The sequence below is a fragment of the Cervus canadensis genome, chromosome 19, assembly GCF_019320065.1.
Source record: "Cervus canadensis isolate Bull #8, Minnesota chromosome 19, ASM1932006v1, whole genome shotgun sequence".
Classification (NCBI taxonomy): domain Eukaryota; kingdom Metazoa; phylum Chordata; class Mammalia; order Artiodactyla; family Cervidae; genus Cervus; species Cervus canadensis.
Genome location: NC_057404.1, coordinates 59,608,321 through 59,621,666, shown reverse-complemented (window position 1 = coordinate 59,621,666; position 13,346 = coordinate 59,608,321). Strand labels below are relative to the sequence as shown.

At 44.0% G+C, this 13,346-nt stretch overlaps 1 protein-coding gene across 2 annotated transcripts in view; it reads right to left on the bottom strand.

Moving 5' to 3' along the window:
• ANXA5 (annexin A5) overlaps nt 1-11,096 on the bottom strand; it is a 31,818-nt gene extending 20,722 nt beyond the window's left edge. The window contains exons 1-2 of one of the 2 annotated variants that reach the window (XM_043438317.1): nt 10,705-11,096; nt 10,476-10,523 (exon numbers count right to left, since the gene is read on the bottom strand). In XM_043438317.1, the coding sequence (XP_043294252.1) occupies nt 10,476-10,523; nt 10,705-11,034 (378 nt within the window). In that variant the 5' untranslated portion in view covers nt 11,035-11,096. Of the gene's footprint in view, nt 1-10,105; nt 10,226-10,475; nt 10,524-10,704 lie in introns of those variants that run through there. The other variant, XM_043438318.1, reaches the window with a different exon arrangement.
• Between the last annotated feature and the right edge of the window lie 2,250 nt (nt 11,097-13,346).

Sequence of the window (13,346 nt, the reverse complement as noted above, 5' to 3'; positions counted from 1 at the left end):
ACAGGCAGTCAGCCGGAAGCACAGGTGACAGTCTGGACTTGCAACTAGCATCTGAAATGGCTGAATACTGGAAGCCTCAAGTGGTTCAATATAATTACAAAAAGAACATTAGGTTGGGAGAAAAACTGCTAAGATTTGAGGAAACGGCCTTTCAAAATTAGTATGGGTTAGGAAAGTTATTTCTCAAGTCCAACTGCAATTTCTGTTTAGTAAGACCACTTCAAGTCGGTGAGAAAGATACCATCAATATCATCACAAAAACGAATAAATACCATGGGTTTTCTCAATGTGAGAACTTGAATGACTTAGTTCACCTGTCTGCTTATTTATTCATTCAAAACCATTTTTTGAATGGCTAGGAAAAAGTCATGATCCCTTAAGAGAAAATGACAGACATGTAAATAATCAAGTGCAATAGAGTATATTCACACAGAAATTTCATCAGGGTAATGTGAGCACATAAAGGAGGGACTAAGATGAGAAAAGCGGGAAGAAATCAGAAAACCTTCCCCATAGCAAGGGATAGTTAAGGAGTTTGGGATAGATGTGTACACGTTGCTATATTTAAAATGGATCAACCTACTGTATAGCACAGAGAACTCTGCTCAATTTTATGTGGCAGCCTGGATGGGAGGGGAGTTTGGGAGAGAATGGACACATGTATGTGTATGGTTGAGCCCCTTCACTGTTCGCCTGAAATTATCACAACATTGTTAATTGGCTGTATCCCAATATAACATAACAAGTTTAAAACGTGTCAGAAAAGAAAAGAAAGAAAGAAAAACTTGCCCCCAGTGTCTGAAGAGATGCCTGTGATTTTCCAGGCAGGCTCAGGAAAGCAGAGAAGGGCAGGCAGGTATTTCAAGGGGCATACAGACATGAGAGAAGGAAGCGATGTGGCACTCTGGACAGTGGGTTAAGCGTTTCAACAGACTGGAGCCAGCAGGAAGACTGGAGAGAAAAGGAAAGAAGTGAAAGGTCATCACAAGGAAAGGAAGGCCGAGAGTCACTGGGTCAGACCTCCCTGGTTGGCGAGGAAGCCCCGGAGGGCACTGCAGCAACCCCAGAAAACAAGGCCGAGCCCGCAGGGCAGCAGCGGGGACCACAGGACGGAGCTGCACGCAGTGGAGACAGAAGGGCTGTTTAAAAACCACCGAACGGAAGAAGGCTAAAAAAGGCCTGATCAAAGTCAGGAGCAGGGGAGTGGAAAGGCAAAGGCAGACTGGAACAGAGCCAAGGCAGAAGGAAACCATTTAGGATGATTTGTTTTTTGGAAAGGGAAGAGGAAGGCTGCTTCTGCCTTCCTCCACAAACTGAACCAACAGCAGGCGTGGCTGTCACCGCCCGTCACCAAAGACAACGCTAACGGAACAGAGAGAAGAGCCAGAGGCGAGGGGCAGGTCAGCGGCCGTCCGAAGAGCAGATGAGCCCGGCGCTTCAGGGGGTCCTCTCAGTGAAACCCCATTTCACATGTGCAGAAACCCGCTGGCCGAGAAGGGTTTGGCAGGTCACTCAAGTGACCGGCAAGCAAACACGCAGCAGAGCTGGGACGCAACACAGGCCACCGGCCCGTGGGCTCCTGACTAGGATGCCACGCAGCCTCCCAAAGGCAAAAAGGTAAAATCCAAAGAAGGTGATGGAACGGAAGCCAAAGCAGAAAAACACTCCAAGGAAAGGAAGAAAAGGCAGCGTGCACACCCCGGGGTGTGAGCCGTGTGAGAGGAGGCGGCAGCGGGGACACTGGGGCTGGCAAGCAAGAGGTCCCCGTGGTGGCGAAGTCTGGCTGAAGGACACCGACGACCGTAGTGAGAGGCCGGGCATCTCTGTGAACGCCCATCCCACAAACGGGTGGGTTTTTATATTTTTAAAAAACACACTTTAAAAAATACTTTATCCAGGTTACAGGCTCTGAAGAAGCTGCCAGTAGAAAGAGAAGTTAAAAATAGGGAAGAACAGGAGACAGGAGGGGTCTGCCTTAAAAGGAGAGACATTTGACCCCTGATCCTGAGGAAAATGAGGTGAAGAATGGAAAAAAGAGACAGGGGTGTCTCCTCACGTCTTAGCTACTGTGAAGAAGAAATAACTGCTGGTTGTATTTCTGAGAGTTTTCTAGAAACTGGGGAACATTCTTGCTGCATTCCACTTGATCAGTGATCGTGAGGAAGCGAGCGAAGCCACGCAGCAGTAGTAAGGACCAGATGTGAATCACAGGACGTGAGTCACACAGACAGAACCCTTGTTTGGACAGCCGTGTCCAGCTCCATCCCCACCCACGCCCACACCAAACCAAACCACGGGACTCTGAGTGACTCACAGAGGGCTTACCCCGCTTCCTAGCGTCGCTGCTAGCCTCAAGTTCCACACACACACCTTCCCCAGGGGAATTCCAAGGGTTAGCAGCTACTGTTCCCTGAGTCTGTCCTCAGTTCACCTCATCCACCCTGATTCTCTGCCACCAGTGCCATAACCAAGGGAATTATCATAGATGCTTAGACAACAGGGGGCCAAAACATGTAATTCACTCTGCTAACTCTCAACTTCAACTTACCCATTCTTCTAGGTCTATAATTTTGTGGGACTTTTTTTGTTTGCTCTGAATGAAAAAGTTCATTATGTTCAAAGACTAGGTATGCAAAATAAAATGAATAAAATTAAACCAAAACACAAGTGGAAGGCTGCTTTTCTAGAATTTAAGACACAAGAAAATAATACAAAAATAGCCTTTCAAATTTAAAGATGAGACCCATTCACCTGGGTCTGGAACATTTTAAACTGAAGGCACAAAGGAGAACTAAACTCTCTTTAAGTCTGTCATCTAGTTCTATGAAATCAATACCTGAACACCTACCAACCATTCCACATAGTATTCACTGAGCCAGAAATCATTAAGCAAAGCCCTGTAGCTTAGCAGCTGTACAGTGGGTTTTAAGTACGGCTCTTCTGAGGCTCAGGTTTTGCAAAAAGCCTTCTGGAGGCCACCAATAAAGGGGCAAGGAGGGAAAGCCAAGGACAGAGTCCTGCCTTTCCTCTCGAATCAGAGCAGCTGACATCTCATCTAATGGGCAAAGTACAGAGCAGGCCCACTAATATTTCTTGTGATAATGGGACTCAGAGATCAGCAGAGGGAAAAAAAAAAAAAGAACCCTGAAAATTACTGTAGTAGGAGAGAAATGAGATAAGCAAGGAATGAGCGAGAAGCCACGGCAACAGGATGATGATTTGAGACACAAAGTAAATTAACATCAGAAAAAAGCAGAATTTCCTAGAGCACTGAGAGGTATAGTACAGACACCTATCACGAGGGCTCAAAAATAAGATCTCAAGCCCTTATCTTCGCCATTGCTCAATACCATCAAAACAGGTAAAAACTACAGTTCAAAGTCTCAAATTCAAACTGTCACTATTGTTAAGTTTCACGTAGCTTTCTTTCCCTTTCATGGTCCTTTTTGGTTCCTTCAGTTATTCAATTACCTTTGACCTTTGAATGTTAGGTAAGTAAAAAATATATATATAAAGTAGTTTACACTCAGTGGTAAAGAATCCGCCTGCAATGGAGGAGATTCGGGCTCGATCCCTGGGTTGGGAAGATCCCTGAGGCGGGCATGACAACCCACTCCAGTATTCTTGCCTGGAGAATCCCATGGACAGAGGAGCCTGGCGGGCTACAGTCCACGGGACTGCCAAGAGTCAGACACGACTGAAGCAAATGGGCACGCGTGCACACACAGTGGAAGAAAAGGTTTAGTAACTTAATAAAGATTTTGTCAATATAAGTGAGACTTCTGTTGTATTTCTTTAAAGCACCTATGGCTACCACCTTGCTAATTATAAGAATGCCTTCGCTCGGCAAATACTAATAAAATGGAAAGTTTAACTGTCTATGAATAATGGTGTTACTTTTCAATCAGTTCAGTGGGCAAATGCATTAACCTCTGATGAAGGGGCTATTTTATCTAGTTGTTCAACCGGCCATTTTGCACAAAGCACATGAAAAGCTATTTTACTAACCAATTCATTCTCAACAAAGCTTCAGAAAATAATCAAGTTTATAGATTTCTCATATTAGCGAAGAGTGTACATGGATTCACAACTTCCTTTTGCATCAAAACAAGAGACAGAAATCTAATGAACATGGCTAGTCCTAAAGAGAGGTAGAAAACAAGCTTCAAATCTTTAGTTGCAAGAACAGATAAATAATACATAAACAAAGGGATGACCTATAGAGATGAAAGATTATTGTCTATGGAATTCTCCAGGCCAGAATACTGAGTGGGTAGCTTTTCTCTTCTCCAGGGGATCTTCCCAACCCAGGGATGGAACCCAGGTCTCCCACATTGCAGGTGGGATTCTCTACCAGCTGAGCCAAAAGGGAAGCCCAAGAATACTGGGGTGGGTAGCCTATCCCTTCTCCAGGGGATCTTCCGGACTCAGGAATTGAACCAGGGTCTCCTGCACTGCAGGCAGATTCTTTACCAGCTGAGCTACCAGGGAAGCCCTTATAAATAAACAAAGGGATGACCTATAAAGACGAAAGAGAGTAAAATCATATACACCCCGCTACACAGCACAACCTAAATGTTCTATAAAGAACTCAAGGTCAATAAATCTACTGTTTTTCTCTCACCTCAAACCTGCATTCCTTTCTCAAAAGAAAAACACAATCTACCACTTCATCAAGCAAGCCACTCATCTTGAAGGGTGGTGGCCCTTCACTAACCCCCATTCACTCATGCATCCAATTTGCCCGCTCTCTCCTACAGTACCCTCCTACTGAAAGTCCCAGTTACTGCCTAGGTTAAGCTCTCAAAATTTCACAGGGGTTACAGCAACAGATTCCCAAGTAGCCTTCCAGTCTCCGCTCGCCTCCTCAACTCCCGCACCACCACCCGGGCATGACTCTGGGGCCATCTTCATCAATGCAAACCTGACGGAGGCACAGCCCAGCCTCTGGCTCTAGGGTAGCTCCCCATTCCCTGCAGAATGGTCCGCGCTAAGTCTGGCTCCTGGACAGCCTCTCCAGCACCCTTTCCCAAGGCAGGCTCCATCACCCCCCACCTGCCTGCCCTTCAATCCAGCAGGACCACACTGCCTGCAGCCCTGGGCCCTGCCACCCAAACTCCTCCACAACCTTGAGCATGTGCTTTTGCTCTTACTGCCTCAAGGCATCATGCCTGTCCTCTTCTGTCCCGGATGACTAACACCAGCTCAGGAAGCTCTGTTTCCTCTTCTGTGAAGCCGAAATAGTAATACTTATTTCCAAAACTGTACAGAGAGCACCAGGCACAAAGGACTTGGCAACAAAGGACAATGGCAACTTTGTATCAATAAATCTTAGTTCCCTTTTCCTTTTTATACGCCGCGGCTAAGAATACTGGCACAGAGGAGGAATTCAAAAGCTTCAAACATTCACAAATATATGCATGAATGGCAAAGTAAAGAGAACAGTTAGGAACTGGAGTCCAAAGAAAACAACACAGACTGGAATATGCACTCCTTTCAAATGATCAACTGCTTACAGATTTACATATTCTGCAAACCAATAGATGTGTCCATAAAACACAAAGCAAAGGTGTTAGGAACACTAATTTTTGTTAAAAAAAAAAAAAAATCAACTGATATATTTGTGAAGTTTTAGAATAGTATACAGGTTATATGAATAAATTTTATTTCAGAACTAGACCTCTAACTTGCCACCTGTGTCAAAGGGACATTAGCTCAAGATAAGAGAATTAGATTTACTGAACAATAACACAAATTGCTTTGCCAACAAAGGTTAGTTAGTCAAGCTATGGTTTTTCCAGTGGTCACGTATGGATGAGAGAGTGGGACCATAAAGAAGGCTGAGCGCTGAAGAAGTGCTGCTTTTGAACTGCAATGCTGGAGAAGACTCTTCAGAGTCCCTTGGAGAGCAAGGAGATCAAACCAGCCAATACTAAAGGAAATCAGCTCTGAATATTCATTGGAAGGACTGATACGGAAGCTGAAGCTCCAATACTTGGGCCACCTGATGTGAAGAGCCGACTCATTGGAAAAGACCTTGACGCTGAGAAAGATTGAGGGCAGGAGAAGAAGGGGTGACAGAGAATGAGATGGTTGGATGACATCACCAACTTAATGGACATGAGTTTGACCAAACTCCAGTAAATAGTGAAGGACAGGGAGGCCTGGCATGCTGCAGTCCATAGGGTCACAAAGAGTCGGACATGACTTAGCAACTGAACAACAACAATGAATTGCTTAGTGGCTTGCAAAGCTGTCAAACAGCTTGGGATCGAGTTCTTTCTCAGCATCCAAAATGAAGACCAGAGTCAAAGGAATTAGGAACTGAGAGAGACTAACCGAAAGCAGCAGAGGCCATGGGTAAACAGGTAACCTAATGTCAGAACCACCAAGGGAGTAACTACAGAGAGATTTGACCTTAAAGTGAACGGCATGAAAAAAGGCACTCAAAATCCAGCCAACTCCTCTGGAATGAAAGTCATTTCAAATTTCTCCATTTCCATGGATACTGCTTGCTCTGCACAGGGCCTTTGTCAACTATCATTGAGCAAAAATGTCAAGCCAACCAAAACAATCTCTTATTCAAATCTTGGACAGTTTAAACACGAATCAGGCTGGTAACGGTGATGTTCACGAAGCTTCTAGCCAAAAATTATGCAGCCTCCTTTTGCTTCATGACATTCCTAATGCCCTGAAGCTATTAACTCTTTGTAAACAACACTGTAAATAAAACTAAGTTTAGACAGTCTAAAATTAACTTTTTAAAGTTTCATTATCTTAAAAGATAGCTAAAAGACATAAAAACCTTAAGTTGAATTAAAATGTATTATATGGATCATTTGTCTATGAAACAGAGCCAACTCTTGATTTTCCAAACCAAAGAACACAGAAGTACACAATGTACTTTTAAGTACTTAAATAAATTAGAATATGTATGAAGTAGTTTGGTTCTAGCTAAATACTGAGATTTAAAAAAAAACCTGTGTAAGCAAGTAAAGCCATAGGAAAGAAATAGGTCCGGACTCTATTTAAGAAATCCAACCCAAAATACGGTATATCAGATTAAAGAGATGACCCTAAAACATAATGAAAAATTCACTTTTATAATCATAAGTTGATTGTTGAGAAAAAAAGAGAAAAGATTCAAAAATATTTACTAACTATAATAATTCAGGCAATTTTAACAGCTCTTTGGTTATTCGCTAGTAAATATCTTCAACCAGCTTGTACCCAAAGTTACCATAGTAGATTATGTGACTGATCCAACAATCGTAATCATTTACTACTCATTTGGCACTTTATGTGAAAATAACATGAATGCGGTGGTTTCAAACCATATAAATATAAAACCATCCAAATGAATAGTTTCAAACATAAAAAAAAAAGTAAAGAGTACCCAGGAATTGTCTACACCAGGCACATTTGTAATTTATCTTCTTGTACGTCATGAGCAGTTTACAGTGAACCAGTATGCTTTCTTTGAGAAAAACTGGGAAGCCCCAGAGTAGACCACCTCTCTCCCACAGCAGTTAAAGGCTGAGTCTCACCTATTTCAGGACTGATGGATGAGAATTAGGACCAGAAAGAGAAGGTCAGAGCTCAAGTGCTGGCTGCCCCACAAATGCCTCTAACTCCACACGTGTTTGTCTAATATCATGTCACTTTTAAAACATTTATTTTTTAACTGAAGGGTAATTTCTTTACAGAATGTTGTTGTTTTCTGTCAAACCTCAACATGAATCAGCCATAGGTATGCAGATGTTCTCCCCCTTTTGAACCTCACTCCCCATCCTACCCCTCTAGGTTGATACAGAGCCCGTTTGAGTTTCCTGAGCCAGACAGCAATTCCCACTGGCTCTCTATTTTACATATGGTAATGTGAGTTTCCATGTTCCTCTCTCCATACAGCTCACCCTCTCCTCCCCTCTGCCCATGTCCATAAGTCTATTCTCTGTCTGCGTCTCCACTGCTGCCCTGCAAATAAATTCATCAGTCATCTTTCTAGATTCCATATTAGCATTAGCATACAATATTTCTCTTTCTCTTTCTGACTTACTTCACTCTGTATAATAAGCTCCCGGTTCATCCACCTCATTAGAACTGACTCAAATGTGTTCCTTTTCATGGCTGAGTAGTGTTCCACTGTGTATACATCATGTCACTTGTTACGTAGCTTCCAACATTTGCTACAGCTCTGTCCCCCTGCACTGACATAATTTAACTAAAATGGTGGCATTGATATGAATCATATTAATTTTATTAATTATATTAATTTTATTAATATAAATATGCACAAGAGTATAAAATATCCCTAGTATTTGTTTACAGAAAAAAAAAAACTCCAGGGTATCTGTCAAAGATTCATCAATACTATCTGTCAAAGACCCATCAATACTGTTTTTCTTAATAAAACAGTCATGACATTCATCTATGTATGTGATAACTGATTCCTGGGTATCTGCTGTTATCTGCAGGGTGGTCTCAATATTAAGTAAAAAGAGAAAACTATTGGTATGGAAGATTTAGTTCATAAACGTGAAGCATTGTGGGAGGATGCATTTTCATTTTTCAGTAAATAAGAGACACTCACATTTAACAATACATTTTAAATTGCCAGAACATGCACCTCTTCAAGTCAGGCTCTACAGATGGCCACAGAGTGGAGGCCTTTGGTTCCCAAAGCACACATCAACAAATGGAACTACCATGGAAACTGTTTGAAACCTAACACTGAAGTGCTTCAGCTTTCCTACAATTACGTCAGAGCTCAAAGGAAATTTTAGACAGTGCAATTCCATAATGTATGCATTCTGTACACCATCAAATGTTAAGTGTAAAGCCAACAAAACTCCCATCTTAAATATTTTAACAAACTATTTCACTTCCATGGTTTCCAAGGATAATAACAAAGTTACTGTAAAACTCAACATTGTATCTTTCTTAATATTACTTGTAACTTTTATGATAACTAAAAACTGACTTGGCTATAAAACAGTCCTGGTTATATTGTAATAGAGATCACATACAAAATTCTATAATACAAGTCACCAATCTCCCAGGTTTTGCATATACAAAGGTTTTTACATTATTTTTGCATTATTTTTAATTAATGTAATTACATTAATATTCTTTGAAATTATTAATATCCACATTTGGAAAAATGTGTTCATTTATGCTATTTTGGGTAAGGAGTCTACACAATTAAAGGAATTGATTAGAAAACTTCAGGAATCACTGGGTAAACTTACAAAAGAGATAAGAGAAACAGCCGAATGAGCTAGAATAAAGAGAATTATTCTCTGATGCTTGCGAAATTATCATTTACATCCACACCAGCATATCAAGATAGGAAAAATAATTCTTAGCCAAGTAAAGTTAATCCCATATAAAAGTATCCTTTATACGGTTAAGAATCTAAACCAAAGTTTCCACTAGAAGTAATATGAGAATTGGTTTGTTGTAATTCTTAAGTGCAGAAAAGGAAGTAAGAATGGGAGTACTGTACAAATTTAATAAAATTACCAACTTCTCTTAATCCTCCCATTTTCTCTTGGAGAAGACTATGAAACGTTTTTCAATTTTGGTAAGTCGATCTGATTTTTTTTTTTTAAGTGAACTATACATGAAAGAGGGCATTGTTTGAGCAGTTTAAACACTTGTTTAAATAAAAGTTTCTGGACTCTTAACAAGCCAGTTAGATCGATGAGATCTGTAAAATTAGTTTCGGGGTGGAGCTGTCTTAAGTACCGATTTTTAATTCACTGTTGAAGATTGTACCACACGGTCAACTGTTACAGAGTTCGACATTTAGACGACTTTCTCTTCCCTACACTTTTGATAAATGTATGCACAGCAAAGAAAGCAATATTATTAGGTAATCAAGTTCTGAAACTGTCCCAAGGCAGATTCAATTCAGAACTCGTTCCACGAGTTCGTTACTTAGGAAAAGCAGCTCTTCGGTTTAATCTTTTGACATAGGGGTCGGTGGAACCAGTGCCGCCGAAGAACAGTTCCTCTGGGTGAGGCTGGGTTGAGCAACTGGAAAAAGCTCCACTACAACTCTACTAGAAAAGGCCAACGCCCACCCCTAGTACAAGAAACTTACCGAAAATAAAATCAAGTCAAAAGAAAAAAGAAATGCGTTCGCTTCACTTGCTTTGGTTCTAACTCCAGCAACTCTGGGCTTTCTGGAAGGCTCCCTTTCACACATTTACTCACGAAAAAAAAGCGCACAAAAATCCGGCCACGTCACCGTCGGCTGCGCCCGCGGGGCTGCCAGCGCCGGGTGAGAGCAGGTTCCGGTGGACTCTCCCCAGGCAAGGGAACAAAGAGGGGACTAAACAGGAATATGAGAATTCCCGCAGGCAGATTCCGTTTACTCCTCAACTTTTCTGACTTTCCAACAAATTCTGGAACTCCTGAGCAGTTTACAAAGTTGGTAAATCCGAGCGCTGCGCGGGGGCGCACGGCCTTACCTGTGCCATGGCGCCTGCCCAGGTCAGGAGAAGGTGAGCGACGCAGGACTGCAAGAGAAGAAAAAGACCGCGGCTTCAGCGGGCCAGACACCCCACGAGGCGCCCAGACAGCCCCCCAGCGCCCCGCCGCAGACCCGCCCTCCCCGCAACCGGAGACCGCTGTCCGCCCAGCGGCCGCGCCAGCCCGGCGCCCGCGCTCCCTCTGCGGGCGCGGCGAGCGCTCACTCACCCAGACCCGAACTGCGGGGAAGGCGGCGGGGCGCGCAGAGCCGGCGAGGGTGAGCGGAGGACGCTGCGGCCGCTGCTTGCTGGCGGCTCCAGGCAACGGAAACACAGCGGCTCGGTCCGGCCCCGCCCAGCCCAGCCCTGCCGGGCGCGGCCCGCACCGCCCCTGGGCGCCCCCGACCGCCTCAGGCCTCAGTGCGCCTGCGTGGGCCGCGGCTGCTCGCAGTCCTCGCCGCCTGGGTGGAGCCTGGCCGCCGCTGCTTTGGAGCACCGAGGGGTCTCGGCTCCCCAGGGCACCGGGGAAAGTCTGGCCTTCGTGCAGCGAGGAGGCCATGGGGAACAGTGCCGGACTCTGAGTTTGGCGTGGGGGACCTTCCTCCGCTCCGTGGCCACAGGAACGTGGGCCTCACCCAGTGCCCGGACGTCACGATGCATGCGCATCTTTTTGGAAGACCACACAGGCACTGCTGTCTAGGACAGCGAATCTTTGACCACGTTCTAAAATTCCCAAGTTTATTTTTGTTTAAAAAAAAAAAAAAAGTCACTGCTTTCTTGTTAGATAGCCATGTCTTTTCTATGGTGTCTTACTTGGGGAATTTCAAAACCTCCGCCTGGGGTCAGTTTCTATATTCAGAACCAGCCTAGAACCTTCAAATAACTTAAATTTGGGCCATTTCCTATTATTAATTAAACGTAAAATATATGAATATATGTGGGACGGCGGGGACAGAGACAAAGACACAGACACGGAAGGATACTGTAGTAGGCTGATGCAGAGAAGGCCCACGGAAAGCCGTGCCCTTCTCAGACTCACAGGCCTCGGGGAGGGGAGACGCTGGAGTGGGCTCCCGGAGGCAAGAGGACGGAGTGTGCAACTCTAGACACAATGATGTATTCTAGGACCCGAAGAGCAAAGTCCTGTGGCGATACGAGATAGATAAGAAGCTAGTCTGCTTTGAGGAATAAAGAGGTTTTTCTCATAAATTATTAATAAACGTCCAACTAGTGTGGTTCTTTGTATGGATAAAACTTCTTTCATTCACATAAGAGCCACATGCTTAATCAGGCCCTGACAAAGTCACAACAGAGTGATTGTTTGCCGGAAATGGAGGCAAAATTTCGAAGTATGTGGAGCTTGACACACACACATACACTCTCTCTCATCTTTCAGCTTGCCTTTCCTCTTCCCCGGAAGCCTCTTGTCAGGCAGCCCAGCATCTCTGCGGTGGCCTCATGCTCCCTGACTTGAGCCTCTCCCCCCCCCGAGCCCTGGAGACAGCCACAGAGTGTGATTAATGCTTTTCATTTTACTGAACTTCACTGAGAGGAGCTCCTTCAGCGTGGCCCGGAGCATTCTTTTCTCCTCACACATCCACTTCCTTAAAGTCCTTTTCTTACCGTCTTTCTCACTTCCTACTCTGAGAACAATGGAATAACGCCAGACCTCAGCGATTCTGTTTTAACAATGCTGTTCATTTTATAGGATAATGATGCCTGTTGTAGGTTATCAACTTGCTCTGTGTCCTGCAGCTAAATACTGATAGAGTCAATGAATTATTAGACAGCATTTTGATACACACACTCAATTCGTATTTCTCTCACTTTCGGTCACGTGGATCTATTCAACTCCTACTCTGGATCAGGCACAGCCCCCAGCGCTGGGGGTAGGCTGATGCAATAAATGAAACAAAGTGCCTGCCCTCACAGGTCACACGTTCTGCGGAGGAGACAGACAATAAAATGATACTCATGTCCACTATGAAGTTTTCTATAAGAAGATAAAGTGGGGCTGGGGAATCAGGCTGAAGGGAGCATTGTTTTGCCAAAGGTGGTCTGAGGAGTTTCTCAGAGACTTGACAAGAAACCTGAGTTGATATAATTTGATTATGTTTGACAACAATTTACTGAGCACCTGTGGAAAAGGTCTACACAAGAGTCTGGCCCTTAGTATTACAGACAGAGCATGAATACAGATACTTCAATGGGGGAACAAACTAAATATTAAGAGATACATAAAACACAATCAAAATGCAATTGGTGTCAGAATTTCAGTTCAGGCACTCAGTCGTGTCCAACTCTGTAACCCTATGGACTGCAGCATGTCAGTCCACCATGTCCATCACTCAAACTCTTGTCCACTGAGTCGGTGATGCCATCCAACCATGTCATCCTCTGTCGTCCCCTTCTTCTCCCCCCTTCCATCTTTCCCAGCATCAGGATCATTTCACTGAGTCACTTCTTCACATCGGGTGGCCAAAGTACTGGAGTTTCAGCTTCAACATCAGTCCTTCCAATGAACAACCAGGAATGATCTCCTTTAGGATGGACTGGTTGGATTTCCTTTCAGTCCAAGGGACTCTCAAGAGTCTTCTCCAACACCACAGCTCAGAAGCATCAATTCTTCCGCGCTCAGCTTTATAGTCCAACTCTCACATCCATACATGACCACTGGAAAAATCACAGGTTTGACTGTTGCTGCTGCTGCTAACTCGCTTCAGTCGAGTCCAACTCTGTGTTACCCCAGATGGCAGCCCACCAGGCTCCCCCGTCCCTAGGATTCTCCAGGCAAGAATACTGGAGTGGGTTGCCATATCCTTCTCCAATGCATGAAAGTGAAAAGTGAAAGTGAAGTCACTCAGTCATGTC